At 38.1% G+C, this 22744-nt stretch overlaps 1 protein-coding gene across 1 annotated transcript in view; it reads right to left on the bottom strand.

Annotated features, from left to right (window-relative positions):
- Nucleotides 1-22744, bottom strand: part of CDC73 (cell division cycle 73) — a 106410-nt gene that overhangs the window by 64162 nt on the left and 19504 nt on the right. Inside the window, exons 8-10 of the mRNA XM_027694571.1 lie at nucleotides 17906-18004; nucleotides 16581-16659; nucleotides 7124-7188 (exon numbers count right to left, since the gene is read on the bottom strand). Coding sequence (XP_027550372.1) covers nucleotides 7124-7188; nucleotides 16581-16659; nucleotides 17906-18004 — 243 coding nt within the window. The remainder of the gene's footprint in view (nucleotides 1-7123; nucleotides 7189-16580; nucleotides 16660-17905; nucleotides 18005-22744) is intronic.

Below are 22744 nucleotides of genomic sequence, written 5' to 3'. Positions count from 1 at the left end.
AAAATCCCAACAAAACAACAAAACAAACCCACAACTGCAAGAAGGAAAGGAATGGAGGAGGACCTTTAAAATAGCAACACCAGAACAAAGTCCACAAATTGAAACAACAGTCCTTAAGTATGTCCAAAGAGGGCAACAATAAGGACAACGCACAGAACTTGTAAAAATAATTTAAAACTTCATAAAGGAGAGTTTGCTCTGGCTTAACTAAGTAGTAGTAGATAGCATGAGTGAGATGTACTGGGATTTGAGGCATGTTCCTATGGTTCCAATCAAGCTATCCTACTTTCCAAGCTCAGAAGATGGTATGACCATGATGCTGAGTTACATATATGCAAGTACTTCAAGCAGGAAACTTGTTTCCACAAATAATGAATTCTACCTTACTTTATTAAGAGCAAACAAGCAAGTAGTAAAGCATTACATGGCCTAATGACAATGGCATAATATGAAAAACTGAACAGAGAAGGAATTCTTGACTCAGTCATCTCAGATTAGTTACATAAATTACTCAGACGATCATTCAATACTTGAATTGTAACTTTGATTTAGTGACTGCACCATGAATTGCCAAGTGTTAGAAACCTTCAGAACTTTGCTAAAACTTACTCAAAGACAAGGGGATGGCTACCCCTGTGGGAAAACTTGTAAGGAGAAGAAGGGATGTTAAAGTGAACAGTTTTCTGATTCCCCATCTGACACATGCTCATTTCTACTGGGTCTGCAACACCCTTATGCCGCCTTCAATAGCTGTGAATAAATTCCAACCCCACATAACAGCTGAGTTGTTCATTCCCCAGTAGAAGAAATTTGATGACAAACTGTCAGGTGAAGATGCAGCTGTTATATATTCATTAGCTGTTTGGAGATAACTTATGGGGGGAAATATGTGAATATCATTATTTAATACTTGTGCAACACACAATGTTTGATTGTTCAGAACAATTAGGACAAAGTATAAAAATCTGTCACTCAGGCTCAGTTGGTATTCCTGAGCAACACCCTACAAAACTTCCATGCATAGATATCACACACAAATCTAAAGATGCAAGAAACACAAATGAATCTAAGCAGAATCCTATACAAGATTCAAGTATAAAGTGGACATCCAATTCAAAGAGCACAAATGAAGTTTCCCAGGCAGTTTTATTTTGGCTCATGTTTCCAAATGAGAGTGACTCCTCCAACATTCATAAAGGATCCAAGTCCTAGTGCACAGTGTACATGGCAGATGAGTTTGTCAAGGGATACTCCCAGGGCTAGCAAATACATTCATGTCATTCAGCTTTAGATCAAGACAGGTCTAGCAAGTCATCTTACAACTCATATGGAAAAGCTTTCAAGCTTTTGTAAGTAAAGCTTCCTGGATGTCTAAAGCCACTCAAGGACCTAACAGACATTCCACAGGCACACTTAGCACGCCGACACAATCGAGTTCCACACACAGCAGTGACTCCGGACGTGTTCATTCAGGAACAAAGCCACGGGGCTCCAGGTCTTGCTCCCTCTTTTGTTCAGTTGTGTACGGGGCAACACAGCAATGTTTAACTTTCAGAGGCATAACTGGTTATACAATATTCCCTTCTTTTCTTGAATTTGCAGTTCTTAGTCTCAAAATAAAAGAGAACCTATTATGAGGAACAAAACAGGCAGTTCTATTGTATAATGCAGCATAACAGCAAGATGTCTTGGCGCAGATGTACACGATTTACAACCAGAAAGAAAACGAGTGCACACCATTGTTCAACCTAACACATTTTCTTGAAAGCAGCATTTGTATGTGATTTTCCTTGGTCTCTGTCAGCCTGACTATTTACACTAAAACTCTTTAAAGGAAAGTAATTTAATATTTGAAACATGACTGAGGCAATGAAATGCCAACCACTGAAATTGTTGTGTGAGCCTTAAATATAAAATACAGTAATAGTCCTTAGGAAACTTGGTTGCATTTCATCCACTCTCATTAGAGTAATACAGACATAGAAAACCCTCTTGTCTGTTACCCAAGAGCAGCATAAGGTTGCTGGTAGACTGTTCTGGAGAAGCATCCATTTCTCCAGCTCAAAGATTTTTTGAGTTCCTGGTCATGTCCTAGCCCTTAACCCTCACGGACCAAGAACCTCACGGGTATGTCCAAATTACAGTTACAGATAAGTATATTTAACGTGGAAAAAAATTTACAAATCCAATGAAAACAAGTCTCTACCTCCAGCATCATCTAGGAAAACTCTTCTAAAAAATATGCCCTCCATGCAAATCTATTTAACAGCTTTCTTCACCTCCTCTTGATGGTTAATAACTGAATAGGATGCCCACAGAGACTTCTGCTCAGCCCGCGGAGAGAAGCGGGGGCTGTTGTTACACTCACATTGAGAATAATGACCAGCTTATGCACAGGCTGCATGAAAATTACGCTCCACTTCAGAGCCTGTTTCAAACACTTTCAAAGAGTGCATTGTTCTGTTGACTCCTCCCTCAATACCACTTTCCTCAAACATTTTAATGAGACTAGGACATGACACAGAAAACTGGTAACATGTGGATAAGTAGGTATCTCTCCCCTATCTCTAATATTTAACATGCATTAAATTTTTATTTGTGTTTTAAAGATAAGGGCCATTTATCTGAACATTGAGAGACGACGTGCAATTCCACCATGTGCTTCTGAAAGGTCATTTCAATTTTTGACTCTGAATCACAACCTTAATTCCTCACAATCACTTATGGAGATCTTGTGGATTTACCAACTCACACAGAAGCATATCAATTATCTTAAGTCTTTCATATAAATTACATGCATCCACCATGTTGATTGCTTCTGCCCCCACATGCTTCCTCTCCAAGGACCCAGTCCGTGAAGTGCCAGAAACTTAGCAATTCCGTTCATTGTACTACACACTATTTCTTTGAAAATACAGAGGTTAAACAATCTCTCAGTTAAAAAAATAAATAAAATTACAGAGGTTATACCAACTCAAAAGATTTTGAGTGCAACAACAGCACAATCCTTAGATTAATTAATGCCCAAAATCTGATACTGACCACAAACTGCTGAAAAACACTGTTGACCTTAGAGGTGCTGAATCAGTCTTCAATTCTCAAAATGAGCCTGCTTGTACTGTGGCTTACATAGGGACTCCCTTTTTATTAGTTGTTTTCTGTTGGGACTAGGAAATGTATTTAATTATTGACAATCTCATATGTTTACTCAGGGTACTTTTACCTAGAGATTGTAGTAAAGCCTGTCAGTGTACACTGGAAAAGGGATGTTACTTCTGTCAGTTTTCAGGAAGAACATTATCACTGAACTCAGAAGCACTGAAAACTTACATAGAACTTCCTACCAGAGATAAAACTTACTAAGTTTGGATACACCCCAGACATTTGCCTTTGAGTTTGCTGCAAGTGAAGTCCCTTAATGAAACCATCCCTAACTATACTGATCAATGAGGTGTAACCCCAAACTCTCTGGGAAGGCTGTCAGCTCAATACCTGCAAGAGATGTTGTATCCACCTGTTTAGTAAAAGAAAGAAAATACCAACAGTAGTTCTGGCTGCCTATGAGTGCAGATGATCAATGACAGATTCCATTACTAGCAGCAAAACCAAAAGATAAAAGAAGTTTCTGAGCTTAAGCAGTCCTGAATGCTAAAAGAAAGCAGAAGTTTAAAAGAGGAGAGCTTTCCAGCAATTAGGAAAAACAACAAAATCATTTCTACAAGGGCCTGCTGCAGTGCTGTGCAGATCTGGTTCACTTGCACACAAGTTTACAGCCTCCCTGAATCACAGCTCATGACCACTCGGGGCTCTCAGAACTCAGAGGAAATCACCCCAACAACTCCACAGGCTATCATGCTATTACTTTTTTCATACTCAAGTCATGAAAACTTGAGTAAAACCAGCATCACCATCACTATTATTGCAATGGATAAACAAATTCCATTTGCAAGTGCACACAGTCAAGACAGAGCATGCCTTCAGCTTGGAAGAGGATGCAGTTTAGTACCCACATATAACAGCCAGCTTTATCAGACACTTGTGGAAAAAGCAACTTCTCCCTCTCCTGACACAGGTGCAGATAACTAGATTTCCTGCTATACAGGGGATTATGCTTGGAAGTGAAGGCTGCAGACAGACTTCTAGGTTTCCAAAAGTCATGCTGCACAATTCGCAACGTGAACCTCTGGGTAAATTGATAGCAGCAAGAGCTACCACCACTAAGTCACTTGTTTCCAAAGCATCATCAAGCCAGGCAAATAGAAAGTGCCACAGGTATTTAAAAAAAAAAAAATCTTTCTGAGGAAGATGCCCTGTTATAAACAATTCCAGGTCCAGAATAATGAAATCATGCCTTCATAATAAAAATTCAATAAATAAGTCCGTTCTTCCTACGAGAAAGTAAGTCTGCCAATTAAGCAAAAACCCTGTTACAGAGAAGAACTGCCAGCAGCACAAGTTATTTTAGCTGACATTACTTCAGAAAAAGCCCACCATTCACCATCTGTTCTGGCACAAATTCTGAATGCTAAGAAAGTTTCCAACATCACTGATGAAAAGAAAGCAGTCAAGATGAAGAAGTTTTTGTTTTGCTGTTAAAAAGAACAAGCATCTAGGACAACTCACATTGCAGGAAGAACAAACACAAAACAGAAGTTTAGCACATTTCATAAAAATCATTATGGAGAATTCCAATAAGGCAGAGTGCAAGTGGAAGACATGTATGGAATATAACAGGAAACAAATAAAGGTTCTTTCAAATTTTACATGAGAAGCAGGTGGGCAACTCCAAACTTGGGTCACTTTAGCTCAGGTTATAGGCATAATTTTTAAGGCAATGTGACTGCTCTCCAGAAATACAATGGAAGCAAGCACCATAGAAGAAACAGAGGAGCTACCTACATCAAAGAAAACAATGGCTTAAAAAATGAACCTTTGAAATTTCACCATTCCTCCGGAAATCAGAGGGCTAAAGTTTAAATACAGACTCTAACCAAGAGCTACCTAATGTTTCAATTCCTTTGGAAAGTTTGATGAGTTCATACAAGGATTATACCAATACTATGAGACAGCAGATGACATCTTATAGGCAGAATGAATTCCAGTGTTATCCTTCATATTCCTATAATTTAGCCAATGAGTATAATGTACTTTTCCATTAAACACCTAGGGGAAGAAATTACTTTCCCATTTCCTCCCTAGTTTGTCTAACATAAAAAAATATGTATAAACCACAAAAAAAAACCCTGAGTAAAAGCAAAATACGAAGCTTGTTATCTGGCAGGAGATTAACTATTCTACATAAAAATGCAATCTCAGATTATGGGTTAGAACTATGTGGTCCATTACTATGACAAAGTTTGGACAAAAACAGATGAACATAATTAACAGATTTATTTCTCCTCTATCTGAAACACAGAACGAGTATGTCACTGCAATTTATGAATGAGCTAAACATTAAGGGTACCTTTTTAACAGTCTGTAAAATAAGGCTCCATAAATCCCTTACAACTCCTTTCTTAAACAAAAGCTTAATGACAGATGGAGTTTTAATATTTCTCCTGACACCAGATGATGTCTTTTGTGCAATCATGCAATACCTCCTAAACAGTTATTTCAAAAAATTCCAGTTTATGTTAAAAAAAGGTTTACTTGTTATTTAATATCCATTTTATTTTCTTTCTAAATGAAGAAACCAACAAGGACAGCTTAATAACAACCTCAAAACTCTAGGTAGTAGACTCAATACATGAGGTAGTATTCCTAGAACAAAAAACCTTTACTTTCTATGACCTTAAAAAAACCCATATAATTTTTAGAGTCACTGTGCATCCCTTCACTTTTACAGATTTTACACAGATAAACTTAAAACATTTCTATTATACTATAATCTTGCTTTTTTCTTCTTTCTTTCTTTTTCCTCCCCACAGGACAACTTAAACAGAATCTACTTAACAAGCCATTTCAAGTCACTACCACTTGAAACAGGTATCTTATACCACAGAAATCTGGGTTCAGTGTAACAGCACTGTTTGATACCTCATAAAGCAGCCCAAAATTCATGCAAAGTTCAAGAACAAATCTTCAGACACAACAGGTTAATAGGTTATATTTTTTCTTCACCCAATCAATTTCTGAATTCATTTAGAAAGAACCCTGTTTATAACTAAGTAGATTCCTTCCTTAGATATTCCCTTCCTTTTTTTTTTTAAGTATGCCAAGTCTAGAGGAAGTTGGGAATGAAAGATCTGGGAAAGAACTTTTATCCAACAAGAAAAAACTCTGAATGTTTTTAAGAAATTTACACACAAGATACTATTTGATGTTCAAATTAGGAGTGCAAACTAGAAGTGGTGCATGGATTTAGGAGAGTGTTTAGTGCTGTCTATTCATCAGATTTATGTAGGTATGCAGATGGCAAAAACCTTAATGAGGGCACTACATCAGTTTTGTAGCATCTGTCCTACTTACCAGCAGATCAAAACAGGATTTATTTGAGAGCATTCAACTCACTTCCACAAAAGCAGACAAATACTGGCCAAAAAAAGGGGGAATCTGAGGGTCTCTTTCTCATCTGGGTCTGCTGCAATTCCCACCGACAGCATTGTACAGTCATACAAAAGAAATCCATCTCACTAGACTAGAAAGCTTCAACAGTAATGCCAAGGTCAAATTCTTCCACCACCAAACAAATTTATTTTATTAAATACCGAGTAGGAAACAGAGTAATGCTCCAAAACCTAGTTCTATTACTTCAGTTTTGTGAGTGTAGTTTTATCACTTATGATTATGAACTATGTCCTTCCCAGACACACCTAAGGTGAGCAAAACTCTGGGTATGTCAAGTAGAGCAGAAAAAGGCTGCACCTCCACAAGAAGAACCTGTCAGCAAAGCCATCCCAGCACACCTTTTACTGCAAACAAATCCATAAGTCCTCTAAAACATGCAGATCACACAAAACATTTTATCTTTTCATGGAGAATAACTTGCACCAATTCTGTTACTCAACCTTAGTGACCTTCCAGAGCCTAGGCCAGGCTGACAAGATATCTGTATCTCTAAACATATATCTATAGGTACACTATCACTTTATAAAACATATTTAAGTACAGACTTGCAGCTTACCGTTACAGACTTCAGAGTCATTCCGTGGTAGGTGCCCATAGTGTCAATCTTGAAGCCTTCCGTTTCTGCAAAGGGAAAAAAGTCTTCTGTAAATCATTGTGAACACAGGAGTGTCATGTCTAAATGGACAACACTGGAAATACCTTTGAAATTAGTTTTTCAAAGAAAGCATCTTGCTGTTGGTAGTGGTTTAGGTTCTGATCACAATACAAAACCTTTAAGAAATAACCTCATTAAGAGATATGCTTTCTTTAGGCAGAGATCCATTTGGTATTTCTGCTTTTTGTAACCAGAATAAGCTTTTCCTGCTGCACAGAATAATTTAAACCACTTCAGGGAAAGGATATAGACTTAAATCTTTGTGAGAATGTTACAACTTGCATGCGGTCATATGATACCGAGGATAGAATCTGCATAAATTCACTCTACCAGACTAAAGGTTATTAAAAAGGTTCTTTGTTTGGTGGGAGTTTTTTGTGTTTGTTTTGGGGTTTTTTTAAGGAGTTTTAATTAGATTGAATTTTTGCTAAGTGCCAGAAGCCTGCAAGTGCTCAGTGACTAAACCTGCTGCCACTAGCCTGTTTGCTTTTGAATACTCCTTCTCCGGCCCCCTATTCTCAGCACTCTAAGATCCAAGTATAAACTCCTGAATACTGCCACCAGAATTTGCAAGAAAACCTCTTCCCTTTTGTAAATTCCCTAGCCTCATGCATCTACTGCCAACTGATCCCATCAACCAACCACCCAATTAATTCCTTCTTAAAATGGCATGATAATCACTGATCAAACCATGGTAAGCAAGCATTTGTCTATACCTAAGCAACTTTTGGGCTATTTCAACTAGACTTGGGTAAAAGGTACTGTGCAGAAACAGCTATTTGGAACTGGTACATTTTTGTTATAAAACCTTCATAAAATGTATCAGCACAAAAATATAATAGACAAAAAAATAACGAAGAATCAAAGCAATGCTTCTATCTGAACCTACAAAAAGTCCAAGAAAAATATCTGATTTTCAAAACTGTTAGAGCTTCTTGCTCTCATCATGAGTAAATTAACTTGAATTGAAACCCAGGCAACCTTGAAAACAACGCAGATGCTCTGGAAAGAATCTGTGGTTGCTCATCCTTTCTTCCTTAGATGAGGAAGATTATCAAGACACTAGTAGGAAATGAGGCAGAAAAGATTCCCAGATTTAATAACTCTCCAGTGCCTAGAAAAAGACACTTAAGAGTTGAAAACTGATCATACCCCTATCACCACAGGGATAGTCATCTACTTTCTGAATATTGGTTTGGGTTTTACCTTTTCCACTCATTCCCTCAATTGTGCTACCAGACCTGCCACCAACTACTAGGTGGAGATGCCAGTGTTAGTGACAGTGTTTTGTTTTATACAGTCACCTCAGCTCCAGCCCTGCTTCATCTTCCCCTTCTGCCAGATTTAACATTTCTGAACTACACAGTGTTGATTCTGAGACACTAAAAATGCAGGTACAGCCACACAAAAATCCAGCCTTTCCTACTAAAAAAAAAAGGGAAAAAAAAGAAGAAAAAAAGCAGCCTAGCCTCCCTATATAAATTGATACTGCCTTACCACCTTTCCCCTCAACCTCAGGCTGTAACTATGCATTGAGTCCTAACTCAGAGGTCACACAGCTGAACTTGAGCTAAAGATGGTCAGATGCAACTGCACTAACACTTCCATGGGTAACAGTGTTTAGCAGTTTTCTCTTTGACTATATGGGTCACCGTTTCTGGGCAAGGAGCATATTAATATTTCAGGTGATGCCTGCAACCTTGTAGAACACTTGGTAGAGCTCCCTAGGTTTAAAAACTGCTTTTGCTGACCCGGAGTGACATAAATCAGAGGTGTATCATGTGGGCTGACAGTTGTTTCTGAATTTCAGAAGGTCACCAACAGAGGAACCTTTCTGCTTTCCAGACTGACCTATTGTGGGTTCCTCGTGCCTGTGACATGCAGAATTTCCAACTATTTCAGTGAGATGTTCTTTCCAAAGAATACAGACAACCGTTAACAAGGCCAGCACAGCAGCATCCCCATTGTGCCTGGCCTGCCATGGCTTCTTTCCTCTCAGCACAAATCCTGGCTCTATAATTATTTCTACATGTTTGTTCCCTGTCTCCATCAGCATTGCAAAGGGAATAAAGGCCACAGAGCCAGCAACACAGTTAGAAAGAAAATCAAAGGGGAGAGAGGCACCTGGCAGAGAACAAGCCTCTGCTCCATTGCCACTGGTTTCATCTTTTGCAAAAATCTTTCCAAGTCTCTCATAAAATCTGTCCTAGTTTATTTAATGAGCCACAAGAGCCACAAACCACAGCTCTGGATCTCACCAGCTTCCTGCTCCTGGCCTTGTGCTGATCCTTCCTCCTAGGAGGAGAAGTAAACAGCTAGGATGAAGAGGCCCGAATGTTTCCAGCATCTACACAGGGCCTCCAGTGCTATTTAGCAGCTACTCAGGTAGTAAATAAAATAGTTCTGACCATTTGCAAATAATGGCATAGTAGTTTTCCTTATTAATGCAAATCTAAGAGATGTTAAATGCTCAAAGCAGAATGTAGGTACCCACTTAACATTCCTGCAGCTACTGCAGTCACTACCAGACCTACTGCAGAGCTCAGGGTCTGCTCTCTGCAGTAGGGTGGGACCAGTAGAAAAAGCCGCCTCCCAAACTGCCACTAACTCTCAAATGTTCTGCCTCTAATTATCAAGCAACTGGCAAATGAGAGTTAAGCATTGCCAGCTTCCAGGTAGCCACAGCAGCCCTCCCTGAAGTGGCAGCAGCACAGACACTTTTCTCAGAACGGAGCTTTTATGACCCGATCCTCTCACATACACATTGTGATATTCTGTCAGCCACTCACTTCTCTTACACAAATAAACACTGCTACAAGTGACAGCCCTGCCACTTGCACTTTTGTGCCATTTTGTAGAGTCTCAGCAGTTTGTACACTTGGCCACAACCAGCAGCACCTTCAGCTCCACTCACTGTGCACACTGTGCAAATCAGGAAACAAATGCTTCCAACTCAGGGACTCCACAGCCACAGCTTCATTTCCACTTCAAAAATTGCTAAAGGTGTTAGCTAGGTTAATGTTGTAAAAGATATTCAAGAACCAAGCTAGAAAGCAGAGAGGCACTTCTTCCAGAGCATTCTCCAAGGACAGTGGCTGACCCTGATGCAGCTGCTCAAAGGTAGAGCTGGGATACAAGAGGAACCACAGGCCACAGCAGAGGGGAGCAGAATAGAGAGTGACCTGGAGCACCAGGGGATGTGACCCAGCATACATCAGCATAAATGATCTACCATAACCTCTGACTAAGAACACAAAAGCAATACTTCTCCTCCTCTCCCTCCCAAACCAGCTCCAACCTGTGCTGCTGAGTCATGCACCAGCACTGAGATGAAATGTTCGTGCTTGGCCAAGAATTAGCTTGTAACTCCAGCTTCAAAATCCCAACCTCACTGGTGGTAGTAGAAGCAGCAGTTAAAATGATAAGCCATCTATTAAGAAAAGGGTATTTAAGAAAAAAAGAGCCTTTTAAATAAAAGTAGTGTGATGGCAAGACTTTGGACCCTTATTTTTAAACTTGGAATTAGATGCAGAACAACTATTAAAAAACTCACTTGAGAGTCTTCAATACATTGGAATTTTTCAATAAAATTACTACAAAGTTAACATACACATTTCCCCTAGGCGAAAAGCAGGCCATAATAAAGACTTTAATCGCAGGTCTAACACTAAGGAAGAAAAGAACACAAGCAAAGCCCAACAGTAATTTCATGATGAAAATCACTGTACTGCAACTTCATCACTCTACTGCAACTTTTTCAGTTTGCCAAATATAATTGGTTTTAGAAACATGCATTGTTAAAAACACCAACATCAACAGATGCCTTAAAAACTACATTGAGAGACTAAACATAATAACTAGTACTGAATAAACAACCCTAATGCTTCAAAAACATTACCTATCACTATGGTTTTCTTTTCTTCTCCAGTCATTGCATGTATTATGGTCACAGTCCCACAGATCAATGACCCAAAGACTGGTAAAAGAACCATACACATCTCTAGTGTGGTTCATCACTAGTTACCTTTCTAGCATCACTATGTATCAATCTGAGTGATTCTTGTTATTTAAAATAATTAGACCTGGAAATGAATACCCTAATGTATCAGCTTTTTGGACTGATTATATTCTCCATCACCATTAAGGCATATGTTCCATTTCCTTGCATATAAGCATTAATGGTCAGAGTGCCTTCCATTTGCTTACAGCCCACTGCTCTACATCCATCCAGGTCACTCTGCACTTTGATTCTGCACCTGCTGCAGCTCTAGTCATCCAGTCTCGGTAAAAACTTGAGCTCTGATGCATTACCAAAACAATCATAGCTTTAAAAAGACTCACATTAACCTGAATTTCTGGAAGGAAGTCAAGGCAAACAGAAACAAACAAAGCAGCATGTCTCTTAAACACTGAAGAGCTCAAGTTAAAGACTTGGTTTGAATTGTGGATGAATAAGATTGAATAACCACTTCTTTTTTCAGCTGTATACTCTTCAAACCCCAGATAGCAACAGCTCTGCAGACTGCCTGGAAATGATTCACTACCCCACTTCACAGCCCTGGTAATTTAATCCTTGACACCAAATTTAATTCTGCATAAGAGTTTGCCGAGCACTCCTTTACAGAACTGTATCCTAACAAGTAAAAGTTTCACACCTAAATTTCCAAGCTACACTAATTACTTTACAAATTCAGTTCATATATAACACCTCTGTAATAATCTTACAAGTAATTAACACCAACATCTTAAATTTCTCATGGTCCTGTTAAAAGCAATTACAGTATGAATCCACGAGTATTTTCCAGCACTGATGTGAACGTACAGGACTGAAAGTTATCAAACTACTTGGTCACACCAAGCCAGAAAATAGAGACAAACCACAATCTTTTTCCAAATGGGAATCTCTTGCACATATTCTCTGCTAGGAAATAAAAAGCAGAATTCTATAATCTTAAAAGTGAATGCAACAAATAAAAGTCTAACAAGGCAGTCAAGCTTTAAAACTCTGTCTCTCCTGCTACCAGTTCTAGTCTCCTTGTGTAAATGAAAATCACACAATTTAAAGGAAATAACTTATAATGAGAAATACTTTGTAAAGAAACTTTCTTAACAATGCATAGGAAAGAGAAAGAAAATGTTACGGTCCAGAGTCACTGCAAATTTAATAACTTGACAATCCTCTGTTGCCTCGGCCTAACACTTAGGACTGACTGAAAGCCAGGCAAACTTCTGAAAATGACAGCTATGTCTGAAAATCCAACAGTGACAAGAATAATTCAAACATAAAATGACAATAGCAGGAAGTCAACAGCAAGCTTTCCTGAAGGAAACACTTGGATGTGGTCAACAATATTCTTTTCACCATTATGGACTGGAATCACACGGCTGCACAGCCAGACTCTCAGATTTACACTAAACAGGACTGAATGTTGGTGGAGGTTTTTGTGGTTTCAGATTTTTTTTTGTTTGTTTTGAAGGGGTAGTAACAATTGGCTTCTGCTGTGTTGAAACCTTGAGAACAACAGTATCAGGCAAACAAGAAGAATGCTCCTGGAATAAGACTTAAAGTCTAAACTTGGAGCAGCACAGAGAAACTTGACTTTGCATCTATACTGAGAGATGCACTCAATGGGTCACAAAAATGTTAAACTTTCAAGATTAGCATCTATTGTACACTTTGAAATTACAGAACAAACAAGCACGTGAAAAGAATTATCTCAGGTAAAGCCACCCAAAAAAGTGGGGGAAGAACAAGGTATAACATCCAAACCAGTTTAGTACCTACAACACCCTATAGAACAATCAGCTCAAGGTTTCTGTATATCCCTAGTGAGCTGCAAGCCATATACATCAATAAATATGTATTTAAATATCCAACATTGAGGCATACAGGAGAGGACACAAGATACCTTCCTAAGCATCAAATGACATTTGGGCACAGGATTTTTGAATCCTGAGAAATGATTTAAAAATTAGGTTGCTCAAGATGGTATGACAGACTGTACTTGGAACAAGATGGTCTGTTGCATGAATAAGATACCACTAGCAAAGACACACATTAATAAATGACATTATTAAAGTGTAAATAAAAAGCTCAAGGGAGTAATGTGAAGGAAATGAATAAAACTACAAAGGTAAAAGTAGAGAAGTTTTAGCACAGGACGGAGCTCTATGTTGCTGAAGAGAAGATACCATCTCTGACTGCCATCATGAAAGGAGCAAAACCAACAGGAAGGAAACAGCAGTCAAGGACAGTAATTGCAAAGAGTTCATCTCCTCACCTCAAAACCACTTGAGCAGTTGGGCATGATGGATGCACTGCCAAGTAACATGTTCTTCCACCGTGGAAGTATCTAGGATGTACAAGTCCTACTGCAAATGACATTCTAACACATTTCCTGTGGCACATCACAGAGCTTGAAGAATGTCAAAGCAAAGATTTCTCTGTCCTGCCGAATTAGAGCTGCAGTAACAAGACACCCATTTGAGAGGGGACTAACAACTCCTGACTCAGGGCTGCCTAAGCAGTTCCACTGACTGCACGTGTAACTGATTGTGTGCTCTTCAAGAACAGCACAATTACCTCCCTCCTCACATTTACTATTAAAGCAATCTAAACCATTCTGGCAGCAAAGCCTGTCCCATCTGGCATGAAAATTTCAAGTAAGTCAACGAGAGAGGCATCCTGATACACCACATCAGAAATAATGATCCATCACAAGAAGCAGAGAAATTTGGCTGCAACTCAGCAGTTTACTTAATACATGTTAAAATTTCTAAATTTACTCTCTTAGCTCTACAAGCTTTGAATTGCTTATGCTAAGAAAAAGACTGATAATGGAAAAGTTCTGTATGAAACCAAGCACACAGTCAAAGAAAAAGCAGTTCACCTCTTTGCTGCCTAAACTAAATCCTCATGAATACTGTAGTACTACATGAAACTGTAGATAGACAATAAGCCACAATCCTGATGCAACTAGGAGAGGAGTACTGTGAATCCTTTCTGTGGTTTCAATACCTCTGAGGAAAGAGCAAACAGGTAAGACACAAAGACAGAAGCTTAGAGACATTGCCTCTTTTGGCTTTGTTTCAATTTTTAGCCAAAACCACCACTATGCCCACTGTTACATGCATCATACAATCCTGCCTTCCAAAATTTCTAACCAACCACATGTATAGTCATAGAGGGTAAGATGTGGAAACCCTCCAGAAGGACAGAAATCTACTGGATTTGACTTCATCTTCGGTGTTACCCATCATTACTAATAAATGTGGATACAATGACATAAAGACTGCAAGTTATTACACCTTCAACTTAAATAATCACCTTTCTTTTCCTTCAGACTTCTTTCCCAAAAGCCCCAATACCACAACCTTTCCATAAACATGTGTAATTCCAAGTTCTTACTAGAATTACTGTAAAAAAAATTAGTGTTTAAGAAACAAAAAAATGCCTTTATTTTTATTGATCACTATCTCTGGTTGTAATCTCCTTTCTGCACTGAAAACTTGGGAGCCACAACTTCATTTTGAGGGGAATTAAATTAAAAATCCCGTAAGGAACAAATTCACTTGTGATACAGCTGCAAGTGATGTGCATCGTTCAGTTTTAAGCAAATGACAGTACCCTGCTGAACAGCATAAGAAAACATTAATGCCTAATTATGGCTTTTGAAAACCACCTGCACTCTGAGTTCCAGTTAGACTAAAATTTTAAAGTTACAGTTCTACAACAGAATACCCTAGAAGTAAGTCAGATCTTTGCTATTTCTAAAGTTAAGTTGTAGCTGAGGAGGATACCACCAATATCTCTAGGTCCTTTCCTAAGAAATCCAGATGTTAATGACTAATTCTACATAAACTTCCATAAATGATGTATCAATACCTTCCCTAAGTTAATCTCATGATTGAAATACATTCTTTCCACCACCCACTTGTATTTCCAGTGCTAGGCTACACTAGCTAACTTGGTATTACTCCGCTGCTTATTTTTAAACTACAAATTTCTTTAAATACACCTAGAAAACTGAAATACAAAATTAACTCCATATGTGACTAAACCAAAAAAAGAAACCAGGAAGTTCAGGCACATAAACCTGTCCTAGAATAAAGAGCATGATAATGACATTACCCAGGTAGAATATGACCATTTCAGGCATTTCATAACCACATCACAAAAGAACCTTTCAAATGGAACAAGACCCTTTCAACTGACCTGAACTGCAGTCCAGTCAAGTCCATTTCAGCACTGACAGAATCCCCAACACCACATTTTCAGAATCACATAACATTGAAATGGATTTTTCAACATCATTAATTACAGATAGAAACATTTTTTCCCCTGTCAATCATCCAATGTCTCCTTTGATTTCTGCTCAGTAATTTCTACTCTAAACTCATACCAGTGAGCTTCTTGACAAACTCTTCTGGGTTCTTCTTTCCTGCCATGCAAAACCTGTTATTTTCTGTTCCTTCTTCAACTGCACACATGCAGTAAAAGCAAAAAATACACCCACCTGTTTAGTACAGATGTTGTCTGCATGGGTTGTTTACTAGAACCATGTAATTTGTCATCTAGGACATAGACCATTCCTTTACCTAAGCTTCTTATTGTAAAAGAGTCCACAATGGTACATTTGAACTGTTACACTTGCACATTAATTTCTTTCTCGGCCTTTTATTTCATACTGTCCAGTTTAGATATTTACTATTTTTAACTCTTAATAGGAAATGTTAGTAAAAGGGAAACTACTTGGCAAATACATGAGTTTTGAAGACTTAAATTATTAACAGAAGCAAACTGAATAAATACTAGTAAAAATATTGATGGAAGGGTTGGTTTGGTTTTATTTTTTTTGTTCCTTTCATTCCCAAATTCCCTTGGCTTTTATTATAACAATTAACTCTTCATGGAAGTTAGTTTAGGTTATTTTTCAATGCTGAAAAAGCTAGCAAACATCCTGCTTTGGTTTTTTTTCTCCATCCTGCCATGCAATTGTCAATGAGCAGTAAGTAGTAAGTAAAATCAATGCACTAAAATATAAGTATACTGAGGCCAAGGGAGGGCCTAGGACTTCAAGAGGATATAACGGAATATATGACCAAGTTTTCCATAGTAGTTTCATACACAAAAAACCACCCCCATAAACATAGATGTATTCACATGTAGAAATAATTTCTAATAAATAATACTTATAGACTTTATTACTTGAAAAACTACCTTTAGGCCTAGTTAGAGCTGGTTTTTGTCTTTTCTGAGGTTTGCAAAGGAGAGAAAATCCCCTAATCTGAACTTCATGACTCATCATTTTTGGTTCTCTTTTTTTTTTTCCTGAAAGAAGCATTGCAATCAACTTACCCTCTTTGCCTTTAAATCTTTCCTGATCATATCTGTTGTAGGCAGCCGGAATAGGTTGCTTATTTCGTAAAGTGGGATCCTAAAATAGATTAAATAAGATTTGTAAAACACAGTAAAAGGTATTTGATGGTTTGTGAACTTCATAAAGTACTACTTAGAACTACTCGATTGTATAAAATCAGTTCACTTTTGTAGGTGTTTCAATACATTTGAAAACTTCTGATGTTTCCCTTCAGCATCCACTTACAGTCTTACAGAAACAGAGTTCAGAAGCACATACTGAATGCAATGAGAACAACCTGAAGCAAAACTAAAGCAGCAGTAACAAACTACATTAGCTAAAATCTGTAACTTTAATGAAATCACTGAGTTTTTGTTATACTTAAAGAATTAGCGGGGGCGGACGGGGAATCAACCAACAATTCATGATTAAGGCTTCAGCCACACAAAATTTTCCATTTCAGCTTGATTAAGCTAAAATTTTGCTAAATAAAATAAATAAAAACAAATTTTGAGGAAAAAAGGCATTCTGTGGAAAAAAGTTTTAAAAAGCGCCAATCTGGAGGCACACTCAGTACCAATTCAGTCTTTTTTGTAGATAGCTTAGTTACATATTCACAATTATTCTGAATGGGACATTTGAATAATGCCATGCACAACTTAAGAAGTTCAACACAAAGCAAATATTTAAATGTTGGAATTTAGTTCTTTGTTAAATGCAGTAGCAGCAAAAACAAAACCAAGTATGATTAAACAGCTTTTAGAACAGACAGTCACTGAGTTCAAGAATATATTAGGTTTAACAGAACACAATAGTAAACACCACAATACTAAACAAATCCTGTCTAATACCTAGATAGACTTTAACAACAAAGCTCTAAGTCTGTCCTCCTGATTTATTACAGGCAAAAGAAAGCTGGTTCAAGCTGTTCCCACTCATGAGTCATGCTCCAGATTCTTAAACATTTGCTACCCTATCTGTCAGAAAAGCAGCAAAACATTTCGTTTGAAATGGCAGTGCTCTCATCTAATACATTTTTTGCACATCATGCAGGATGTCGCTGGTGTTTGATAGCTGCAGAAGCTGGCACTAGCAGTGCAATCTCTCAGTAATAAGAGCATATTGAAGAAATTAAACTCATAGATTCAACTCTTCCAATATCAATAAATGCGACTTAAGTGAAAGAATAACTATGAAGTTGTGCTTGAAAAATGTGCATTCGCTGGAAATAAACCCAAACAAATTGCATATCTAACAATGAGAAGACACTGTACTCTCACTTTTGGTGTCACAGCCCCCACATTCATCAAAGCACTGCTCTTACCGTTGGTGCTGTGTTGGGTGCAGGTCTTTGCTCAGGTGCTCGGCCTTCTTCTCTGGCTTTAACTGATTGAAGAATCGCAAAAATATTCTTGGCAAAGTTCTGAAAAACACATCAGATACCCGTGAACCTTGCTGACCATCCACATTTCATAGAATAGCAACACTAGTAGAACACACCATTATGTTTCATGAAAAAAAACAAAACTAGTCTACCAATTTTCTAAATAGATGTTTTCTGATTAGTCCTGTGTGAGAGGATCCAAGCATTAACACAGTTTTAAGGCATCATTGCTATCCCCTATTCTTTAAGGCCCAAACCTGCTAAATCTAACCAGCCTCATTACACCACAAGGTAAACCAAATTCTTCACAAAGCACTTGACATCTCCTTCTCCCCTCTTCGCTACTGTGCCCTTACACTCCCTTTGAAAATCTTCATGCCGAAGCAAGAAGGAAGAATGTTCACTTAAGATTTTCAGGACAAGTCTCATCTCTGAGGCCCAGGTATGAATCCACTAACGAGAGCCTTGGCCTCCTGACAGAGTGCCTTGGGCACAGCCCGTCCCTCGGCCTGACCCTGCGCTACAAGAAGGTTTCCTCCACCCAAGGACCTGCAGCTACTCTCAGGGAAGACTCCTGAGGACCCTGGGGAGGCCCTCCCTGGTCCTGCATGGAGCAACTGAGGCAAGACAGCCACACAGCCACCTCCTGCACTTCCAGCAAGGCTCCTGAGCAGAGCAGAACATGCTTCAACTGGTTGTTAATGGTTCACAGGCATGACCCCATCACACTGTGGTGCAGTTCTTTTATCTTGAATTATGACTTCACTCCAATTGGCACCAAGTAATTTAAGCAGTAGAGCTTTTCATGTTAAACTGCAAGAAGCAAGTACAGAAATCACATTCCCAAGTCCTTGATTCAAGAGTGATACAAGGTAATTCCAACACCTTCATGCGGTTTTGTCAGATAATCAAGTCATTGAGGCACAAATGAACAAAAGATAACAATCAAGGTTTTTAAAACATATTCCTCTTGATAATATTAGTAGAGTTGCTTTATTCTACACAAAAATGCAAATGCTAATTTAACTTTTGAAAGGTATATGCTTTTATTACCACTCAATAGGCATTTTAAGCTATAGGGTTAGGTGTACACAATGTCTGTCACTAATGTCAATTTTCAGTCACGGTTCATCAGTAAAAGAAACCTTTTATCAATTAAGGAAAAGAGCTTTTTTCTTTTTTTACTTGTGCGTTACAAGATAAAGTATTCATAAATGCTTACACTCTTCCAGAGTACTGTACACTAACAATGAAGTGGTGTTAATATCACCGGCCTTATGAAACAAACACAGGAATTACAAAACAAAGACTTCTGGGGCGAATTTCATAGAAATCATTTAGAGAGAGTTGTACTGCAAAGCTTCTCTAAGCCTGTTCACTTGACCTCAGTCAGCATGTTGTCAATCCACTCCAAGCCAGCAAGGCAGGAACTGGAAGACCACCAGAAGCGACTTATAAAGGCAAAGCCATTCCCTGAGCAAACCCAGCTCTTTTGACAAAGTCTAAAAGAACTCACACAGAACTGTATTTGAAGTTTTTTTCAGTCTGAAAAATCCTGGGAAAAAAAGCCCCAACTTTCAAGAGCTGTGAGCCATGCACACATATCAATGATACAAAGATACTCAAAATCAGCTGCATTCTTCAGAAAATAAGTCTAAACTACAGGCTTTTACTGGAAATTCAGAGATTTCTCCCAAACTGTGGACTGGGCAGCATATCCATCACAATTCTTGTCATTGCTGTGCTTAATCCCATACTGTCTCTAGGAAAAAATGAGCTACTCCATCTTCTCAAATGCACAAGGAGGAACTAATTAACAAGAGAAGGAATTTTCTAAGAGTGATTGTTAACCCAAAAGCCAAACTTCTTCCAGTCACAAGGGAGCTACAACCAGCTTTCACATCCGTATTTCATTCATAAAACCTACAGTTAACGTAGTCTAAAAGTGAGTTTAAATTTGAAATTATGAATTTTTCAAAGGCCTTTCAGCATCTGGGATTTTAATACTCTGAAATGGCACAATCTGGACCGAATTTTAAATTATTTCAGGTAAAAAAAAACCCAGGATTTTCTCCCATCTGCTGAAAACAAGTCACTAATAAGCATGGAATTAGAAAGGGTTCCTGCTGATGTCTTTTTTTCCACAGCATGAAAATGCAAGTCCCCCAAGGCCACAACTAATGTCTGTTTGGAAGGGGAAAAAGCCAGCAGTGTTTTAACAAGCACTCAAACGAACATCATCCTCTTGCTGTTCACTGGCATGGTCAGGGATGTGGGATTGCATTAATATGACAGAAAAAAGATTGAGCAGGATGTCCACTGCAGGTACCAACTGATTTGCAAAGCCCCACACAGTTGCAAGACTGCTAAGTTTTCATTGTTTATACCTTCAGAGATCAGAATATGAACATCCCTCAGCTTCTGCCCTAGATTTAGTTAAACTTAATAATACATTTTCATTACCGAAAACTTCTGATCTGGGGGACAGAGCAGAAAAGAAGGAAAAAAACCCACAAAACCTAAAAAAACCAAAAACCATCCAAATATTTGTTTCTCTGCACTGTCTTAAAAAAACCTGAAAATGCTTTAAAAACAATCCTTAACAAAATCATTAGTATGTAAAAGGATAATTCCATCAATTCTTGTTGTTCGCCAACGAGAGCACTGGTACTGCCATGAAAGCTCTCTGTGAATTCCATGTCTTCACCTAATAATAATTCATCACATTGCAGAGGAGATAAAAGGTTTAAGCAGCTACCAAATCAGGCCTTTGCTACTGTCTTAAGTCAATCCTTCTCATACCAGATTTTCTGTAGAAGGCCGACTCATGCACTAGATTTAAATTGGTAGCCAGATGCCAATCAGGAACAGCAGCCACAGTCAGATAAAGAGCCCATCATCTGACAGAAAGGGAGTCACAGGTTCTTTAGGAAAACCTGCAACAGCATGTAAATTCTCAATATTTACTGGCACAGATGCTCTATCCCTTGCCAACATAGTGACTAACATACACCAAGTCAAGTTACTATCACTGGTGTTAATTTAACACCAGGCTGTTTGCAGAGAAATACCAGAGCCAGTGAGCTCAGCCTGCTCTGCCAAGGAAGGTTTAATGAAGTCTCATCACTAACTAGATTTCTTTTGTAATAAAAATATTTCCATGTAAATATATCAGGGTTTATTCTAAAAAATTGAAATCTTCATTCTGCAACTTATCTATAATTTCTGTTACTATCCATAACCCCAATGCTCGTTAATAAAGACTTCTAGTTACTAGTCACTACATTATGCTAGCAAAAACAAATCATCTTTTTCTAATAATGATCATCAAGGATAAATATTCATTTCAGCTTCATAGAAAACAATTCTTGGCAAAAAAACCCGAAGAAAAGTATATTTCATCTCAATCATCTGAACAAAAATAAAAGTTTAAATCTTAAACTAGAAGCATATATGCTTTTACACAGTATGGCTTATAGGGCTTCAAACTTTCCTATACCTAAATTGTAACCAATTTTTAATCAGATTTACATTCTGGTATTTCACTCCAGAGAGAGAGGAGCCATAAAAATTCAAATAAACTCTTACTTGAGCTGACAATAAGGATTTCTTGTTGGGCATGCATCCCAGGAAGATCAAGAGCTCCAGAATGCTATAAACATTGTCCAAATTATAGTAGGGCTGGAGAAGGAAGATTTGAGGCCCTACCACACTTCTCTACACATTTGCTTGATATGCTCAGACATACTGCTAAATCCTTTGCAGCCACTGACAGACTGAAAGGCATGATGCTGTACCAGAAAGGCAATATTCCCATCACACATTTTCAGTAATTCCTATGTACTGCATGGCATAAGAAATGAAAATAGTATTCAGATGGTCTCATAAAAGTACAGCAGAAATTAAAAAACTGTTCATAAGGAACATGAAATGATGAACTGTATATTTAGAGGAAAATATTTTGCACATCTAAATTTAAAACACATTTAAATCTGGAGTTTAAATCAAAAAGTAGAAAAATCACTTCAGGCATCACTCTCCTATGCCTCAGAATATACATCTTCAATTTGCAAACTGTTCACCAACACTCAAGTTGATCTTCTCTCCTCCTTGTTCTTCTAATTCAGAGGTAGTGCTAAAGCACTGCATTTTACATTGTGTGCTAGGTTGCCCTCAGAATCAAAGGTTGAACTGCAAGGCTGATATTCAGGGACAGTCCCAAACAACTGCAACCCTGAAAATATATTGGTAGAATGTGGGTGTGAACTATTAGTATTCTCTGCACTGTGCTTATTCAGATCATAAAAATTTCCAACATTTCTGACCCAGCATCTTTCCTCACCTTGTACAAGAATCCTTCAAATAACACAGCTGGAAACAGGATCCTGAATTACACAGGAATGCTGAAGGAAGTCTTCCTGTTTGAATGATATATAAATGCACCCCTCCCATTCCCCTTATTTGCTTTCATTTGAAGAACATGTCAAATGCATAGGATGCTCAGCTGCACCAATGAACTTGTTACTAACTGCTGGTGGAAAAAAATAAAAAAAATCAAAGACTCCCTTTCACAAAAAGTTACTCTGGGCAGTTCTTGATGTTCCAGTCAAAAAGTTAACTGAAGTATTACGATAGTCTACTGCAGTGAGCTCAAAACATAGAGATTAGCCCTGTGTATTTGTGGACTATGTTTTCAGTAAAAAGTTCCAATTCTCACTTGTTCCATGTTATCTTCACTAAATTTTTAGAGCAAGGGTATTACATGAAAGACAACTGAAA

Source organism: Neopelma chrysocephalum, unplaced genomic scaffold (assembly GCF_003984885.1).
Source record: "Neopelma chrysocephalum unplaced genomic scaffold, ASM398488v2 Primary Assembly neopelma1_98, whole genome shotgun sequence".
Taxonomy (NCBI): domain Eukaryota; kingdom Metazoa; phylum Chordata; class Aves; order Passeriformes; family Pipridae; genus Neopelma; species Neopelma chrysocephalum.
This window is presented reverse-complemented; position numbering and strand designations above follow the sequence as displayed.